This window comes from Anarhichas minor, unplaced genomic scaffold (genome assembly GCF_050575085.1).
Source record: "Anarhichas minor isolate MPS153535 unplaced genomic scaffold, ASM5057508v1 ptg000066l, whole genome shotgun sequence".
NCBI classification, from domain to species: domain Eukaryota; kingdom Metazoa; phylum Chordata; class Actinopteri; order Perciformes; family Anarhichadidae; genus Anarhichas; species Anarhichas minor.
This window is the reverse complement of record NW_027466512.1, coordinates 627912-647500: the sequence shown is the minus strand read 5'-3', so window position 1 is coordinate 647500 and position 19589 is coordinate 627912. Positions and strand designations below refer to the sequence as shown.

The 19589-nt window shown below is 43.4% G+C and overlaps 2 protein-coding genes across 3 annotated transcripts in view; one reads left to right on the top strand and one right to left on the bottom strand.

Annotated features, from left to right (window-relative positions):
- LOC142934042 (uncharacterized) overlaps positions 1–10876 on the bottom strand; it is a gene marked incomplete at its 3' end in the record, with an annotated part of 12033 nt that extends 1157 nt beyond the window's left edge. Inside the window, exons 1-15 of the mRNA XM_076078396.1 lie at positions 10489–10876; positions 10075–10193; positions 9134–9287; positions 8826–9061; positions 8156–8240; positions 7665–7829; positions 7470–7583; positions 6478–6685; positions 4287–4441; positions 3693–3793; positions 3476–3622; positions 3257–3391; positions 2975–3168; positions 808–957; positions 505–564 (exon numbers count right to left, since the gene is read on the bottom strand). Of these exons, the coding sequence (XP_075934511.1) occupies positions 505–564; positions 808–957; positions 2975–3168; positions 3257–3391; positions 3476–3622; positions 3693–3793; positions 4287–4441; positions 6478–6685; positions 7470–7583; positions 7665–7829; positions 8156–8240; positions 8826–9061; positions 9134–9287; positions 10075–10161 (1991 nt within the window). The remainder of the gene's footprint in view (positions 1–504; positions 565–807; positions 958–2974; positions 3169–3256; positions 3392–3475; positions 3623–3692; positions 3794–4286; positions 4442–6477; positions 6686–7469; positions 7584–7664; positions 7830–8155; positions 8241–8825; positions 9062–9133; positions 9288–10074; positions 10194–10488) is intronic.
- On the top strand, positions 10390–18889 carry crdhl (cone RDH-like). 2 transcript variants are annotated; one of them, XM_076078491.1, is made up of 8 exons: positions 10390–10758; positions 14752–14932; positions 15779–15913; positions 16568–16759; positions 17008–17169; positions 17249–17368; positions 17706–17910; positions 18267–18889. In XM_076078491.1, exons 2-8 carry the CDS (start codon positions 14782–14784, stop codon positions 18370–18372), a joined length of 1071 nt encoding a protein of 356 aa, XP_075934606.1. In that variant the 5' UTR covers positions 10390–10758; positions 14752–14781; the 3' UTR covers positions 18373–18889. The 2 variants fall into 2 exon arrangements, with proteins under 2 accessions (XP_075934606.1, XP_075934605.1); XM_076078490.1 differs by lacking the exon at positions 10390–10758 and adding an exon at positions 12545–13740.
- The last annotated feature ends 700 nt before the right edge of the window (positions 18890–19589 follow it).

Sequence of the window (19589 nt, the reverse complement as noted above, 5' to 3'; positions counted from 1 at the left end):
AGGGGAGTATATATGTGTCGGGTGATGAGGAGATTGAAGGCAGCTGGGTGGACTGGGCAGGTGAGAAGGATGAGTGCAATCAGGGGAAACACACACACACACACACACAAAGACAGACACAGAAACACAGGAACACAGTGGCAAAGCCTAAACCGTGACAGTAACACCTGTAACCCCTGTTACACCTGTAACCCCTGTTACACCTGTTACTCCTGTTACCCCTGTAACCCCTGTTACACCTGTAACCCGTTACACCTGTTACACCTGTAACCCCTGTAACACCTGTACCCCTGTAACCCCTGTTACACCTGTAACCCCTGTAACCCCTGTTACACCTGTAACCCCTGTAACACCTGTAGCTAAGGCCCATAAAGAACATAAAACCTGCAGAGTCCAACAGTGATAATCATTCAGTCATAAATATATGATGATGAGACGTGATGTTTCTGTGATGAAGACCGGCACCTGCAGGTCAGACAGAGTGATAACAGAAGAGAGTCTCACCATGGAGGAGACAGTCTGTGCAGAGGAACAACTTTGTCTTTGGTGTGTGGCACGTGGTGACTGAAAACAACAACAACAAACAACAGCAATCAGAAATCACAACAATCTGAATCGCTGACGTAAAAACATATTCAGCGATGATCCCTTCACCCAGAATAAAGTTGAAATATCAGACGGAAAACAGACAAAATGGTGAAGAATGAAAGCATTTTACACGGATAGAGAAGTTCAAAACTACAGAAAATGGAAGAATGAGAAGATAAAGATACGAACTGAAACACTTTAATCTGAGTGTGACCTTACTGGATCATGTGGGAAGCGTAGGCTCTGGAGCAGCAGCTGCTGTACGGACACAACAGACACTGGACGCGAGTTGGGTAGTGAGCTGAGAAGTCCAGGACCGTGGTTCCACACTCCAGACACACCAGGTGGTCTCCATGACAACTGGAAGACCTGCAAATATTACAGAGACCAGATTAATCTCAGTCTCACCTGTTGACTCCGACTATTAATCTGAGTCTCACCTGTTGACTCTGACTATTAATCTGAGTCTCACCTGTTGACTCTGACTGTTAATATGAGTCTCACCTGTTGACTCTGACTGTTAATCTGAGTCTCACCTGTTGATTCTGACTATTAATCTGAGTCTCACCTGTTGACTCTGACTGTTAATACGAGTCTCACCTGTTGACTCTGACTGTTAAAACGAGTCTCACCTGTTGACTCTGACTGTTAATATGAGTCTCACCTGTTGACTCTGACTGTTAATCTGAGTCCCACCTGTTGATTCTGACTATTAATCTGAGTCTCACCTGTTGACTCTGACTGTTAATACGAGTCTCACCTGTTGACTCTGACTGTTAATACGAGTCTCACCTGTTGACTCTGACTGTTAATGAGTCTCACCTGTTGACTCTGACTGTTAATATGAGTCTCACCTGTTGACTCCGACTGTTAATCTGAGTCTCACCTGTTGATTCCGACTGTTAATCTGAGTCTCACCTGTTGACTCCGACTGTTAATCTGAGTCTCACCTGTTGACTCCGACTGTTAATACGAGTCTCACCTGTTGACTCTGACTGTTAATCTGAGTCTCACCTGTTGACTCTGACTGTTAATATGAGTCTCACCTGTTGACTCTGACTGTTAATATGAGTCCCACCTGTTGATTCTGACTATTAATCTGAGTCTCACCTGTTGACTCTGACTGTTAATCTGAGTCCCACCTGTTGATTCTGACTATTAATCTGAGTCTCACCTGTTGACTCTGACTGTTAATATGAGTCTCACCTGTTGACTCTGACTGTTAATCTGAGTCCCACCTGTTGATTCTGACTATTAATCTGAGTCTCACCTGTTGACTCTGACTGTTAATATGAGTCTCACCTGTTGACTCTGACTGTTAATATGAGTCCCACCTGTTGATTCTGACTATTAATCTGAGTCTCACCTGTTGACTCTGACTGTTAATCTGAGTCCCACCTGTTGATTCTGACTATTAATCTGAGTCTCACCTGTTGACTCTGACTGTTAATATGAGTCCCACCTGTTGATTCTGACTATTAATCTGAGTCTCACCTGTTGACTCTGACTGTTAATCTGAGTCCCACCTGTTGATTCTGACTATTAATCTGAGTCTCACCTGTTGACTCTGACTGTTAATATGAGTCTCACCTGTTGACTCTGACTGTTAATCTGAGTCTCACCTGTTGACTCTGACTGTTAATCTGAGTCCCACCTGTTGATTCTGACTATTAATCTGAGTCTCACCTGTTGACTCTGACTGTTAATATGAGTCTCACCTGTTGACTCTGACTGTTAATACGAGTCTCACCTGTTGACTCTGACTGTTAATGAGTCTCACCTGTTGACTCTGACTGTTAATCTGAGTCTCACCTGTTGACTCTGACTGTTAATCTGAGTCTCACCTGTTGATTCCGACTGTTAATCTGAGTCTCACCTGTTGACTCCGACTGTTAATCTGAGTCTCACCTGTTGATTCCGACTGTTAATCTGAGTCTCACCTGTTGACTCCGACTGTTAATCTGAGTCTCACCTGTTGACTCCGACTGTTAATACGAGTCTCACCTGTTGACTCTGACTGTTAATCTGAGTCTCACCTGTTGACTCTGACTGTTAATATGAGTCTCACCTGTTGACTCTGACTGTTAATATGAGTCTCACCTGTTGATTCCGACTGTTAATCTGAGTCTCACCTGTTGACTCCGACTGTTAATCTGAGTCTCACCTGTTGACTCCGACTGTTAATACGAGTCTCACCTGTTGACTCTGACTGTTAATCTGAGTCTCACCTGTTGACTCTGACTGTTAATATGAGTCTCACCTGTTGACTCTGACTGTTAATATGAGTCTCACCTGTTGACTCTGACTGTTAATATGAGTCCCACCTGTTGACTCTGACTGTTAATGAGTCTCACCTGTTGACTCTGACTGTTAATATGAGTCTCACCTGTTGACGTGGATTCTGCGGCCGCCCGGCCTCTTGGTTGGGGACCGAGGTGATTTATGGAGGCCGGGACTCCTCTGGAGGGGAGACCTCTCAGTCTTGATGTTGATTGGCTGGATGAGGGAGACGGGGCTCTGGAGCAGCCGGCTCCCCGGTAATGTCAGAGGTCTGATCTTCCCATAAGTCCTGATCGTCACCTGGAGACACATGGATCAATAATAAGAACGGACAAATAGGGGTCGGGTCTTGAGATTAAGGGGTGGAAGGGTTTATTAAAGAGCTGACCTTTGATCCCGGTGGCAGTCCTTCAAGCTGAGCGGGACGACGGAAGCTGCGATGGGTTTCCAGTTTGTGCTGCATCTTGTCCTTCAGGAAGATGAACTGAAGACGACACCTGTTACAGTGGAAGGCCTGGTTCATCTGAGGAACAGAGAAAGAAAGATGTTCTTATTTTATCAGTATTCATATTGTTTGATGGTTGTGTGTGTGTGCTTGTGTGGTTACCTGGTGTCTCAACAGGTGCTGCTGGTAGCTGATGGGGTTTCTGGTCACCTTCAAGCAGAAAAGACACATCAGGAAGCGAGAGTCTCTGTGGAAGCTGGCGAAGTGCTGCAGGATATCGGAGTAGAACGACGAGCGATAGGAACACACCTGGAAGTCACACCTGAGTTAATGAGGCCCGAGGACACTCAGGTTAATTAGGTCGGTGGTAAAAACTCACCTGGCAGACGTAGGGCATCTCTCCGGGTTTGTGGTTGGACTTCATGTGGTTCAAGAAGGCCGGCTCGTTCTCAAACGCCCACTCACAAATACGACACAAACCTGAGAGACAGAGACAGGTTGGACCTGAGTCAAGTCCAGGTAAAGACGGGTAAGACCTGAGTCAAGTCCAGGTAAAGACGGGTAAGACCCGAGTCAAGTCCAGGTAAAGACAGGTAAGACCTGAGTCAAGTCCAGCTAAGATGGGTAAGACCTGAGTCAAGTCCAGGTAAAGACAGGTAAGAACTGAGTCAAGTCCAGCTAAAATGGGTAAGACCTGAGTCAAGTCCAGGTAAAGACGGGTAAGACCTGAGTCAAGTCCAGCTAAGATGGGTAAGACCTGAGTCAAGTCCAGGTAAAGATGGGTAAGAACTGAGTCAAGTCCAGGTAAAGATGGGTAAGAACTGAGTCAAGTCCAGGTAAAGATGGGTAAGTCTCAAATAAAGGCCAACTCAAGTAAGACAAGTCCCAAGAGAAAACCCAAAGGTTCCATGTCCAGTGCAGGAACATGCATCAGTTGTATATTTTCAGGTGTTTGACCAGGTGTGGTTCTTACAGGAAGAGAGGGCGGGGCCATGCACCTGCTCCTGGTGGCTCTGCAGCTGAGCTGGAGAAGAGAACTGTCGGTAACAGAACTTGCAGCACTTCCTCTCCTCCCCTGCTGCTCTTCCTCCAACCAGCTCTGAGTGGTGGAGCATGTGCTGCATCAACCTACACACACACACACACACACACACACACACACACACACACACACACAGGTGAACATACAGACCACTGCACCTGCATCCAGACAGGTGTGTTCAGGTGTGTTTGGTGTATCAGGTACTCGGGTATGTTCAGGTGTGTACAGGTGCTAAGGCAGAGGGAGCCAACACGGTGCCCGCGGGAACCTGGTCGCCTGCAGGGACCACGTGAGTCGCCCGCAAGGCATGTTCTAAAAATAGCACAAGTATGAAGGCAAATCAAGATCTGTGTGTGTGTGTCTGTGTGTGTGGAGGTCCCGCGCGTGCAAATTAAACAGCAGCGCGTGTATATTCCTTTGACGAGTGCTTTCACATCACTCCGCGCAGAATATCTGCTCGCGCGAGCAAATTGCAGCCTGGAGGAGAAACCCTGATTTGAGTGCGAGGTGTCCCCTAGCGTGGGACTACATCACTGCTCTTCTGCTCGCTCGAGAGTAGTTTTTCTTTTTGACACTGTGTGGGCAGACCCAGTCACTATTGTATAACTACATTTAATTGGTTAGAATCCTGGTCTTTTTGATTGGCCGGATATCACTCTGACATAACTGATCATTTGTATAAACATGGACAGAGTTCATGATTTGTTCAAACATGTTACAAAGGTCGTGGTTCGTACAAACGAGGCATGATGTGAAGATATGACAGTTAATGATTTCATACAAAATGTTAGAAGTGATAATTTTTACAAAAATATAACAGGTGTGATTTTGAACAAAATACACAATCATTGTTAATGATTATTGTGAGGAATAATTCACATCAACATGTGATCAGACAGTCTCTTCACATGTATTATTATTATTATTATTATTAAAAGGTGATCTTTGTTATTCAGGAAGTTTGTATCAAACAAGTAGATCTTCGTACTACTGAGTACCCTTGAAGTAGCTCTCCGTTTCAAAAAGGTTGGTGACCCCTGGTCTAAGGTATGCTCAGGTGTGCTCAGGTGTGTAGGGGGTATCTAGGTGTGCTCAGGTGTGCAGGGGGTGCCTAGGTGTGTTCAGGTGTGTAGGGGGTGCCTAGGTGTGTAGGGGGTATCTAGGTGTGTAGGGGGTATCTAGGTGTGTAGGGGGTGCCTAGGTGTGTTCAGGTGTGTAGGGGGTGCCTAGGTGTGTAGGGGGTATCTAGGTATGTAGGGGGTATCTAGGTGTGTAGGGGGTGCCTAGGTGTGCTCAGGTGTGTAAAGGGTGCCTAGGTGTGCTCAGGTATGTAGGGGGTGCCTAGGTGTGTAGGGGGTATCTAGGTGTGTTCAGGTGTGTAGGGGGTGCCGAGGTGTGCTCAGGTGTGTAAAGGGTGCCTAGGTGTGTTCAGGTGTGTAGGGGGTATCTAGGTGTGCTCAGGTGTGTAGGGGGTGTCTAGGTGTGCTCAGGTGTGTAGGGGGTGCCTAGGTGTGCTCAGGTGTGTAGGGGGTGCCTAGGTGTGCTCAGGTGTGTAGGGGGTGCCTAGTTGTGCAGGGGGTGCCTAGGTGTGTTTAGGTGTGTAGGGGGTGCCTAGGTGTGCTCAGGTGTGTAGGGGGTATCTAGGTGTGCTCAGGTGTGTAGGGGGTGCCTAGGTGTGCTCAGGTGTGTAGGGGGTATCTAGGTGTGCTCAGGTGTGTAGGGGGTGCCTAGTTGTGCAGGGGGTGCCTAGGTGTGTTCAGGTGTGTAGGGGGTGCCTAGGTGTGCTCAGGTGTGTAGGGGGTGCCTAGGTGTGTTCAGGTGTGTAGGGGGTGCCTAGGTGTGCTCAGGTGTGTAGGGGGTATCTAGGTGTGCTCAGGTGTGTAGGGGGTATCTAGGTGTGCTCAGGTGTGTAGGGGGTGCCTAGGTGTGCTCAGGTGTGTAGGGGGTATCTAGGTGTGCTCAGGTGTGTAGGGGGTGCCTAGGTGTGCTCAGGTGTGTAGGGGGTGCCTTAGTGTGCTCAGGTGTGTAGGGGGTGCCTAGGTGTGTAGGGGGTGCCTAGTTGTGTTCAGGTGCTCAGGTATGTACAGGTTCTCAGGTGCGTTCAGGTGCTTGTTGGTCCCACCTCAGGTTGTTCTCGGCCAGGTAAGTGCAGATCTGGCAGGTGAAGGTGGAGGTTTTGATCCCCAGTGGGAGTGGCTTCCTCAGACTCAGGTCGCCCTCAAACATCCCGTAGTAGAACTCCTCCACACTCATCACCACCCTGGGGGGGTCCAGGCTCAGCGCTGAGGTCACACTGTGGGCGGTGATGACGGAGGGGGCGGGGCCAGGAGCTGCAGGACCAGGTGACACACAGAAACAGCTGTCATCAGGTGACGGCCCTCAACACTTCCTGTACCTCCTTCACAATAAAAGTCCAGCAGCTTGTAATTAATTCTGCTGCTAAAACCAGTTTGTTTTTTGATTTTCTTTTTGCAATAATAAGTGTTTATATAAGTGTCTGTGCCATTTGAAACGTCTCAGGTCAATAAAATAAATACATTTCAAAGAAATTCAGCTTGCATTTATTTTTCTTTCTTCTTAATAAATGATGACATCATAGCTGTGTTGTTCTGCACTAAAGACATGTTCTAGTTCTCTCTACTTTTAGTCATCATGGTTGTGTTTCCATGGAGGAGCAGGACTTTTATTTTGCTCTAATGTTCTCTGTTCTCTGGAGCTCTGAGAGATAAACTGGTTCATCGTCAGCTAAAAGCAAATACAACGTTGAAATCACTTTTACAGGATGTTTGGGGATTTGTTTATAATCTAATATTTTGTCTGATCAATACACTCACGGGGTTGATTTGGACCCGCCCACAAATTCTGAATTAATGATTTTAAAACTTAAATCATAATTTGGATCAAACTGCCTCTGACCCAAAACTAGTTTCATCTATTATAATACTTAGTAATCTATTAGTTTGCATCAATAGTCTTAATCTGAGAGTAACTCTTCATAATAAATATATTAAATACATCATCTATATAATAAATATATTAAATACATCATCTATATAATAAATATATTACCAGATAAATGTAATGATCAATAATCAATAACGTCTCGACTCGTACCGCTGCTAAAAGGAGAGATTCTGGTGACGCCATTGGCCGATCCAAAGGGGAGGGCGGGGGAAGCCGCCAGCTTCAGGGAGTTGGCTCCGCCCACCTGGGTCATCTGAAGGTTAACTGGAGAGAAAAACAACAAAACAATAATCAATATCTCACTCGATCAATCGATCAGCTGTGATCAGATGTGGTGTGACGGACCGGGTCCCGGCGTGCCGGTGCGGAAGGTCAGCGTGGCGGGCAGCTGCATGGCGGTAAAGGCGGAGCCATGGTGGGCGGGGCCTCGAGAGGGGGCGGGGCCTGTTCTGGTCTGGACCACCGGGGACACGCCCACACTGGGCCGGACCAGCTGACCTAGTGACGGCGCTGTGTGTGTGTGTGTGTGTGTGTGTGTGTGTGGGGGGGGGGGGGGGGCAGAGAGAGAGACAGAAAACAGCTGCAGTGAGCGAGCCAATCAGTAACGAGGTCATGCGTGTGATGGATTAGTGATGATCAGTAACGAGGTCCTGCGTGTGATGGATTAGTGATGATCAGTAACGAGGTCATGCGTGTGATGGATTAGTGATGATCAGTAACGAGCTCATGCGTGTGATGGATTAGTGATGATCAGTAACGAGCTCATGCGTGTGATGGATTAGTGATGATCAGTAACGAGCTCATGCGTGTGATGGATTAGTGATTGGACGTCTTACACTGGATCAGAGTGAGAGGCTGGACCTTCTGACCCGGCTGAAGGTTCAGCACCAGAGGAGTCCCTTGGTTCATCACCGGGAAACCCTGAGCGGGGAAACACATGACATCACAGTGACATCACAGACATCGAACTCATGACTCAACCGGCTCATTGTGTTCCGTATTGATTATTGATTAACGGGAAAACATTATTAAATAGTAAATAAAGTTAAATTCAAATAAACTGATTTCTATCAGAAGTTTACATTTATGTCTGTTTATGATGTTAAACAATTTATTATTATTTATTATCAGCACAGGAATAATGAATACAGCCGAGCACATAAATATATATGCGCATATATATTCATGAATATATATGCGCATATATATTTATGAATATATATGCGCATATATATTCATAAATACAGGGATTTCTTTCTTTGTTTGTGTTATAATGAGATAATATTCATTCATTTGGAAATATCAATATATATACATAATATTTTCATTATTTAAATATTTAAAAAAATAATTAATGAGGCTGAAAGGGAGGCAATTTAAAAGTTATTAAATATATATAATCTCATGGTTTTAAATATTGCCCGATAGGAGGACAGAACTGACCAATGAGAGCGGAGCGTCAGAGCGTCTGAAGCTCCTTCACAGAGGTGCGTTTGATTCCTGTACCTGCGTGGTGAGGAGGATGGGCGTGGCGTGGCGCGTTCCGGGGGCCGCTGGGAGGAGGAACGTCCCACCAGCCGTCTGTGTCAGGAAGAGGGGCGGGGCATGAGCCATCAGGGGCGGGGCCACAGCAGGTGTGGAGGACGGGATGAGGCGGGAGACGGAGGAGGAGGGGGAGGAGGGATGAGGAAGAGGAGGAGGAGGCCTCACAGAGGAGCAGACAATCTGTACGAAAGGAGAAGCTGAGGGACAAAGAAAACAAAGAGTAAAGTCAAGCCACACCCCCTTTTGCACACACACACACACTCAGGTACCTGTCAGAGGTGTGATTGGTGGAGGAGTCCTAGGGGGCGGAGTCTCAGAGGCTGGAAGAGGAGACGGAGAATCCTCCACTAGAGACACACAAACAGCTGTAGTAGTAGGGGTGCAACGGATCACAAACCTCACGGTTCGGTTCGGATCACGGTTCTTGAGTCACGGTTCGGATCATTTTTCGGATCAACAAAGAAAAGGGGAGGAGTCAATTATAACTTTGCTTTCTATTTATTAATTAAAGAACTTCAAGAACACTTAAAGAAAAGAACTTTGGGTTATAATCTTACATAAAAACAAAAAATATTGAAGATGTCCAATTTGAAACAAAATGAAATATATAAAAATAAAAATAAAACATTCAAGAATACTCAATTCTGTTAAGTTTAAGTGCAACATGAGGTATGTTGATGCCCTCGTCCTTTGATCAATATTGAAAGAAAGAAACAGCCAGTGAGCTAGCTTACACTGTTTACACTGAACTGAACTGCTCGGCAACAAAAATAAGAAAAAAATACTCAATTGATCCGCGGTTCACGAGTGATCCGAACCGTGAGGGCTGATCCGAACGGATTACGGATCGATCCGTGATCCGTTACACCACTATGTAGTAGTGAACAGGAAGTGACCATATATGGACGGAGGAGTGACTAGAGACCTGTCAATCACTGTGTAGCCCCGCCCTAAAGCATCCCCTGCTTTATGGTCTGTGTGACTAAATGGACCATAATGTACTAAATGAACATCATGCTGTGTTGAAGAAGACTTGAAACTAGAGATTGAGACCATAAACTCATGTTTACAATGTTTACTGAGGTAATAAATCAAGAGAGAAGTAGAGTCATTTTCTCATAGACTTCTATACAACCAGAGGAGTCGCCCCCTGGTGGACACTAGAGAGAATGCAGCTTTAATAAGCGGTGTGTGTGTGTGTGTGTGTCACCTGGCTCGCAGTAGCTGTCGATGAAGTCCATCTCGTCTTCCTCCACGCTGTCGTCCACCTGTTGCCATGGCTCCAGCTCCTCTTCATCACATTCCATAAACAACTCCGTATCCATATTGCTACGGAAATAAATTAAATAAATTAATAAAACAGGAAAATAGTGAGTGGTGTGTTATTAGACTCTTTAAATAAATTAAATAAATGTATAAAACAGGGCACTAATGAGATATCCATCCGCCGCGTTGCGTTTAGAAACAACTGTCTGTCTGCACCGCCCGCCGGCTGCAGCGAGCTGTTTACACACCTAGCGCTCCTTACATGTACCTATCGGGCCAGCGGAAGGGACCTGCGTATTGACCCGGACCGGGGCTGTGCCGTGCCGTGCCGGGCCATGCTGGTCTATGCTGGTCTTACCTTCTCCTGAAGCTGCAGAGCACGGACGGGTTCGCACGATTCTTCTCCTGGCGCGTTCAGGTTCAGGAGGCTGTGGGAGGCGGGTCTTCCGTCTTGCTGTTTGGGTGTCGGGGAGCCGCGGATTGGCCCACAGCGACTGTTACGTCACTTCCCCTCTCAGACAGCGCTGCCTCCCATTGGTCGGTGGAGATTCCCTCCAGCTGCGGGGTTGTTTCGGGCTAAAGGGGTCAAAGAGCTCCGAAACGACCGGATGGGACTCTCGGTAAACCGGTAAACAGCTGCAACAAAACTAACAAACACAAACTACCAAACAACACGGAAGAGAAGAGGCGCCAAAACAAACACCGCTGTCTCAGGGGCAGGACACCATTTTGGTTTTGTTGTGTTGCAGCGGGGCGGAGTTACAGAGTGACGTCATGAGCTGAAAAAAATAAACAAATAAAACGATCTTTAAAATATATATATTTTTTAAACAAAATGTATTAGATAAAGTAACAGTGATTTATGTTTTTATTCAGCTGCTACTGATTTAATTCAAATTAATTATAATTATATTAATGTCTTCATCACTGACAGTCCGTCCCTTCTAAAGACACGCCCCCTAAATTATCATGAACGTAAACAAACAACATGGCCGTTGTTAGAACTCACAGCTGTTAAGATAGAAGCTGGTGATGAGCAATAAGGGACGGGTAGATAGACAGGTAGGTAGACAGACAGGTAGGTAGATAGACAGGTAGATAGACAGGTAGGTAGATAGACAGGTAGATAGATAGGTAGGTAGATAGACAGGTAGGTAGATAGACAGGTAGATAGATAGGTAGGTAGATAGACAGGTAGGTAGATAGACAGGTAGATAGACAGGTAGGTAGATAGACAGGTATATAGATAGACAGGTAGATAGACAGACAGGTAGATAGGTAGGTAGATAGACAGACAGGTAGATAGACAGGTAGGTAGATAGACAGGTAGATAGACAGACAGGTAGATAGACAGGTAGATAGACAGACAGGTAGATAGGTAGGTAGATAGACAGGTAGGTAGATAGACAGGTAGGTAGATAGGTAGGTAGATAGACAGGTAGGTAGATAGACAGGTAGGTAGATAGACAGACAGGTAGATAGACAGGTAGGTAGATAGGTAGGTAGATAGACAGGTAGGTAGATAGACAGGTAGGTAGATAGACAGACAGGTAGATAGACAGGTAGATAGATAGGTAGGTAGATAGACAGGTAGATAGGTAGGTAGATAGACAGGTAGGTAGATAGACAGGTAGGTAGATAGACAGGTAGATAGACAGGTAGATAGATAGGTAGGTAGATAGACAGGTAGATAGGTAGGTAGATAGACAGGTAGGTAGATAGACAGGTAGATAGACAGGTAGGTAGATAGACAGGTAGGTAGATAGACAGGTAGATAGACAGGTAGGTAGATAGACAGGTAGGGAGATAGACAGGTAGATAGATAGACAGGTAGATAGATAGACAGGTAGGTAGATCGACAGGTAGATAGATAGGTAGGTAGATAGACAGGTAGGTAGATAGACAGGTAGATAGATAGGTAGGTAGATAGATAGGTAGGTAGATAGACAGGTAGATAGACAGGTAGGTAGACAGGTTTACAGGTTGGTAGACAGGTAGCCCGTCCATCGTTACATTCAGGCTGAATGAAGTGATGTATATACATATTTATATGTATGTATATATATATATATATATATATATAAATATGTATATACATATATATATATATATATATATATATATATATATATATATATATATGTATATATATATATATATATATATATATATATATATATATATATACATATTTATATAAACATTTGAAATATATCAGTCTGCGTGTAATGAATGAATATAATAGACAAGTTTCACTTTTTGAATGGAATTAGTGAAATAAATCAACTTTTTGATGATATTCTAATTATATGACCAGCACCTGTATGTATGTATGTATGTATGTATGTATATATATATATATATATATATATATATATATATATATATATATATATAGATAGATACGTATAAATAAAATAAAATCCTGCTTTCAACATGTTACTTCAGTAAAAGTAGAGAAATATCAGCAACATGTCGGCCTTATAATATAATATATATAATATCAAAAGTAGAAATACTCGTTAATATTGACATATTAGTACTACATTAGAACATTAGCTGATATTATTACTTAATGTTGTTTATGTGAAAGTTTTACAAACAACTAATGAACCAAATTCTACACATTTACAAAAAACTGAAAATGTAGTAGCTGTTTCTCTTCAATAAATAATAATAGTTCGTGTCCTCACAACATAAAGACACATGAATATACACCAGTGGTGGGCCGTCAGGGCCAGCTAAGCCTTCTCTGCTGGCCTAAACAGAATCACAAAGTTATAGCTATTTTATAATTTAATGATCTTTCACAAATACACCTCATGTATTATAATTATTTTTTCCCATTATCTTATTTTCTCATTGCACAGCTCCTGTCTTCCTCTGTTGCTCTGCTTCCATCACAGCTTGTTTTAAGGAGAGCTTTTATCCAATCAGATTCAGCCTCTGTGTCTCTATGTAAGGAGGGAGGCCCGAGGCCCGCTAGAGAGCCTTTGCAGTTTAAGTGAATGGGGACGATATTTTTGATTGTCATTGTCTTCAACCAATCAGATCTTTAGTTTGACATGTTGGGCGTATTCTTTGACGTGCCAGTGGCACCGAGGTAGCCTGCTAAGTACGTCTGCATTAACGTGCACCGTGATTGGTCAGTGGGCCAGCGTGACTTTTGTCAAACAGAAAGCTAGCTAGCAGATCTTAGTGTTTAGTAAGAGTTCAGGTTGAAACATATGTAAGAGAAGTTATGACATTTTTTGCGTTTTGCTTGCTGTAGATTCATTTTTTTTACCGAGCTGTGTTTTTTTAACACTCAATGGCTGAAGGAGGAGAAACGGGTTTCTGGAGAAGGATCAACTGAGCTCTTGGTGTTTGGAGCTGTTTGGAGCTACGCTATGCTAACCAAGGCAGCTACACGACAGGACACGCACGCACAAGCTACGTGCTTTTGAAAACTTTCGGAGAGACCTGAGTGGATTACAACTCAACGAACACGTTCGCAGGAGGACTCTGGCTGGAACTGAACCGCACCGATGTTCTGTACAACCGCGTCATTAAACTCTTTGTAATCAAAGAAAGGAGGATGGACTTTGTCTTTAAGTGAACAGCAGCTGTAGTAAGTTAACTGCTTTAGCGTTTCTACTGTGTTCATTTGTCTATCGTGTCGTTCTTATGAACAATATGAATGGCTCGTGCTCTAGTGCTGCAGTGTTGCTGGATTGATTTGTTGCTTTGTTGTCATATAAATATATGTGTTCTTGTGAGTTTGTCATTGTGTTAATTACATTGATTTGGACTATATGCATTGTCCGTTAATTACAAAGTATCCCGTCATGCGCGGGGTTATTGTCCGTTTGGGCTGTTGTTTCCCCGCTAAGCTAAACTCGCGTAGCCTCCCTGAAGACACGTGCGGTGCCGCAGCCTCAGCTGTTTTTTGTTATTGTTCAGAGGTCACACAGTCCACCGGAAACATTATATTTCCCACAATTTAAGCTTCTGCATTTTCCAAACGCACTAGTATTATTCAAACGTATTGTTCGGTTCGTAAGCCTCGTACCGAACGGTTTAATACGAATACGTGTATTGTTAAACTCCTAGAAACAAATAACCGTAGCTGTGGCTCATCATGAGGTTATTAGGAGATGGCTCAAGTGTAGTAGGACAGCACTGAAGGCCCAGGTATAAAATGCACGGCCCACCACTGATATATATTATATAATATATATATTATATATTATTATATATATTATAATATATAATATATATTATTGTATATAATTATATATATTATAATATATAATATATATTATTATATATATTATATATTAATATATATATATATGATATATTATTATATAGTATAATATATATATTATAATATACAATCATATATATTATGATTATGATTTCTGATTGTATATTATAATATATATATCTATATTATAAATATATCAATATATAATGTTGCTCAGCTGTTCTTAGAGAGCTGACATGTGGTCGATCCAGTGATCCGTCCGGTTCTCTAACTGATCCCAGAGCAGCTCTGTGGCTGATAATCTGCTCTATTTTGAGTTAATCTGCCCCCCCCCCTCTCCCCACCTCCCTGTCCTGGCTCGGCTCGGCTCAGCTTGTCCTCAGTCTGTTCTGACCAGCAGCGATGAGAGCCGACGCTCCGGGAGGATTCCTGGTGCTGCCGTGGCCGCACCAGGAAGGGGGGTCAGACCCAGACCTGGACCTGGAGCCGGTGGAGGAGGACCAGGGGGGTCTGCTGCTGAGGTCTGGAGCTCTAGTGGGATTCATTCTGATCTGTAAGTCTTCTGATCAACAATCAATAACTTCTTCTGTTGCTACTTCAACACATTCACATTCTTGTGAAATATCTATTTATTGATTCATTACTTAGTGAGTCGTGTTTCACACTTTTACATTAAAACTGTTAAATAAGTAATAAAATACATGTGTATATCTGTACATGTGTATATCTGTACATCTGTACATGTGTATATCTGTACATGTGTATATCTGTACATGTGTAAATATGTATATCTGTACATGTGTATATCTGTACATGTGTATATCTGTACATGTGTATATCTGTACGTGTGTATATCTGTACATGTGTATATCTGTACATGTGTATATCTGTACGTGTGTATATCTGTACATGTGTAAATATGTATATCTGTACATGTGTATATCTGTACGTGTGTATATCTGTACATGTGTATATCTGTACATGTGTATATCTGTACGTGTGTATATCTGTACATGTGTAAATATGTATATCTGTACATGTGTACATGTGTATATCTGTACATGTGTATATCTGTACTTGTGTATATCTGTACATGTGTAAATATGTATATCTGTACATGTGTACATGTGTATATCTGTACATGTGTAAATATGTATATCTGTACATATGTATATCTGTAAATATGTATATCTGTAAATATGTATATCTGTACATGTGTACATGTGTATATCTGTACATGTGTAAATATGTATATCTGTACATATGTATATCTGTACATGTGTATATCTGTACATGTGTATATCTGTACATGTGTACATGTGTATATCTGTACATGTATACATGTGTACATGTGTATATCTGTACATGTGTACATGTGTATATCTGTACATGTGTCCAGGTGTGACGGTGTTGAGGAGGTGGATTGCAGGCGGAGTGTGTCGCTCTCCAGCTCGTCTGGATGGAAAGACGGTTCTGATCACCGGAGCAAACACCGGCATCGGCAAAGAGACCAGCAGAGACATGGCACGCAGAGGTCAGTCTGTTTTACTGGCGTTGTGGGGACTTCTGTTCACACACCACATTGTGAGGACCCACTTTGTGGGGACCGTGTTCATGTCAGGATTAAGAGACTGCTTAGGATCTCTATGGTAATACTTTTCTGTTAATATTAAAAGGTATGAGTACACATTGCAAATAGTACACGCTGTATTCTGTCAGTATGTAGGATTGAAGTATATCTTGATATTTATTATTGATTTATTAGCTGATGCTTTTGTCTACAGATCATAATCTCACACACACACATACACACACGCACACTCCGGCAACATGATGACATCACCAGAGGTCAGAGGTCACTGTAATCCCAGAGGCTGAAACCACCTGAGCCGATTACAAGGATAATGCCTCCTTTGTGTGTTTGTGTTAAATCAAACACACCCAACACCACCCGGGCCTCTGTAACGAATCAAACACACCCAGTTTGATTTGTTGCAGGGGCCCGGGTGGTGATGGGTGTGTTTGATTCGTTACTGGGGCCAGAGTGGTGATGGATGTGTTTGATTCTTTACAGGGGCCAGAGTGGTGATGGGTGTGTTTGATTTGTTACAGGGGCCCTGGTGGTGATGGGTGTGTTTGATTCGTTACAGGGGCTAGAGTGGTGATGGGTGTGTTTGATTCGTTGCAGGGGCCCGGGTGGTGATGGCGTGCAGGGACCTGACCCGGGCGGAGCAGGCAGCGGAGGAGATCCGTCATTCGACAGGAAACGGAAACGTTGTGATCAGACATCTGGATCTGAGCTCCGTTTACTCCGTCAGACAGTTTAGTAAAGACTTCATGGACACTGAGGACAGACTGGACGTCCTCATCAACAACGCAGGTGAGCTCACCTGCCTGTCTCTCCACCTGTCTCTCTCTCCACCTGTCTGTCTGCTTACCCGTCTGTCTCTCTCTGCCTGTCTCTCCACATGTCTGTTTCTACCTGTCTGTCTGCTCAACTGTCTCTCTCCACCTGTCTGTCTGCTCTGTTTGCTCATCTGTCTATCTCTACCTGTCTGTCTCTCTACCTGTCTGTCTGTTCACCCATCTCTCTCCACCTACCGGTCTCTCCACCTGTCTGTCTGCAAGGAGTGATGATGTGTCCAAGATGGCTGACAGAAGACGGTTTTGAGACTCAGCTGGCTGTCAATCATCTGGGTCACTTCCTGCTGACCAATCTGCTGCTGCCGATGCTGAAGAGCTCCGTCCCCAGCCGCGTGGTCACCGTGTCGTCCATCGCCCACCGAGGGGGTACAACCTCTGACCTTTGGCCTCTGAGCTTTAATGTTTCTGATGTTTTTCAGATTACATTTTGATGGGTTTTTTTCAGGTCGCATCGACTTTGACGACTTGTTCTCCAGCAGAAAGACGTACAGCTCTATGGAGAGCTACAGACAGAGCAAGCTGGCCAACGTCCTGTTCTCCAGAGAACTCGGCCGACGACTCACAGGTCCCCACAAACACGAGACACACACACAGAGGTCCCCACAAACACTAAACATTTGACACACTAAGAGGTCCCCACAAACACTAAACATTCTACACACTAAGAGGTCCCCACAAAGACTAAACATTGGACACACTAAGAGGTCCCCACAAACACTAAACATTTGACACACTAAGAGGTCCCCACAAACACTAAACATTCGACACACTAAGTGGTCCCCACAAACATTCAACACACTTAGAGGTCCCCACAAACACTACACACCAGATAAATATATTAATGGACTGACAGTAGCCTGTTGTTTCTACCTGCTGACACTGACCTCGGTGTCTCCCTTCAGGCTCCGGTGTGTCGTCGTTCTGTCTCCACCCGGGTGTGATCCGGACCGAACTGGGTCGTCACGTGGAGGGCTGGCTCCCCATGCTAGGGGCGCTGCTGAGACTCCCCTCCCTGCTGCTCATGAAGACCCCCAGTCAGGGATGTCAGACCACCGTGTACTGCGCCGTGACGCCGGGTCTGGAGGGCCAATCGGGACGATACTTTAGGTGTGGGGGAGGGGTTTATGCCCTTTTTTAAAAGAGTTTTTTAGAGTGTGTATTAATCTGTAATAGCTACATTATAAGGACTCAATATGAGGACAAACAGCAGGAATACATTATATTTAAGGGCTTAAATGTATCAAAATGTTTTCCTAAAATAGGCGGAGCTAAAAGTTTGGTGACGTAGCGAGTACTCCCGGTGAGCTGGTGAGCTAACGGCTAACCTGCTAGTACTAGTCGGTCACAACAGTTCTCTGAGTTTCTTTGTGTTGTAGTTTTGAATCCGTTTCTATGGAATGAATGTAAACCAATGTCGTGTCCTCGTAAGTCAAAAACAAGTTTTGTTCTTGTTTCGTCGTCAGTGACTGTGCAGAGAAGGAGGCGGCTCCAGAGGGGCGGGACAACTTCGTGGCGAGGAAGCTGTGGGAGGAGAGCGCCCAATTGGTCGGATTGAAGGACACGTGCTGACCTTTGACCTTGGCCCTGCTGTCTGTGTGGACTGACTGCAGCGCCCCCATCAGGGGAAGGGCGGTACGACATCCGTGAAACACTCAGTGTGACTGACAGATGATGGGAGCCAATCAGAGGCATCCCTGATGGTCAGGGTGGGAGAAATAATAATCAATAATTTGACTGAATAAAAAATGTTTGCTGTTTTATTATTATGGCTTTGTAAATCATGATTAAATTATTATTATTATGAGATTAAAAAGTAATGACTAAGATATTTCTGAGAATTTTTTTCAGTTATCTATCTTTCATAATAAATATGGAACCAAACTTTTTTAAACAGCTGTGATGTGAAAATGATTTATTAGAATGTGAATGTGACGCCTGATTGGACGGCGTTTTCAAAAAAGTTTGGACTGAATGTTTTTTTTAGTTTCCATCAGAGCAAAGTTCAAACATCAACATGTTCCTTTAATCCATTTAAATGTTCCTGATGTTCATTTTTAATAAATTCTTATTTACTGGTTGGTTCATATTTCTTTCAGGTTTCTTTGATTTTTCTGAATGTTTCCTCCAGTTTTTCTTCTTATTGTTTGCTTTTAATTCTCATTTAACTTCCTTTATCTCTTTCCTCTCTTTCCTCTTTCCTCCTTATTGTTTCCTTAATGTTCCCTTAGAGTTTATTTTATATTTCCTTATTGTTTGCTCCTCTGAGTTGTTGATATTTAAAGTTTTTTTCTTAAGTGTGGATATTAAAGAGCTCTGTTTGGTTTATTAAAGGCAAATTATGTTTTGAATATTCAGGAAATCAGATTCAGCAGCTTTTTGTTTAATGGTGTGTTTGTGAGTTTAGATAAATGAATTAAATCCAAGTTAACAAGATGAAGTTTCACCTTTTAAATTTTAAGTTTTATGAAACAAATTGTGATATTTTTAAGTTTGTAACATGAAACCTGATAATGAAGATGAAGATGATGATGATGATGATCATGAGAGGACATGATTGTATTTTTCTGAATAACGGATTAGATTTACGTTTCATATAATGTCTTATTTTCTAATGAGCAGTAATATTAATCTGAAGCTCTAAGAGTATATATTATATATATATTAATATAAAGCTGTAATAGTATATATTATATATATATTAATATAAAGCTGTAATAGTATATATTATATATATATAATAATATAAAGCTGTAAGAGTATATATTATATATATAACGCCGATGTTA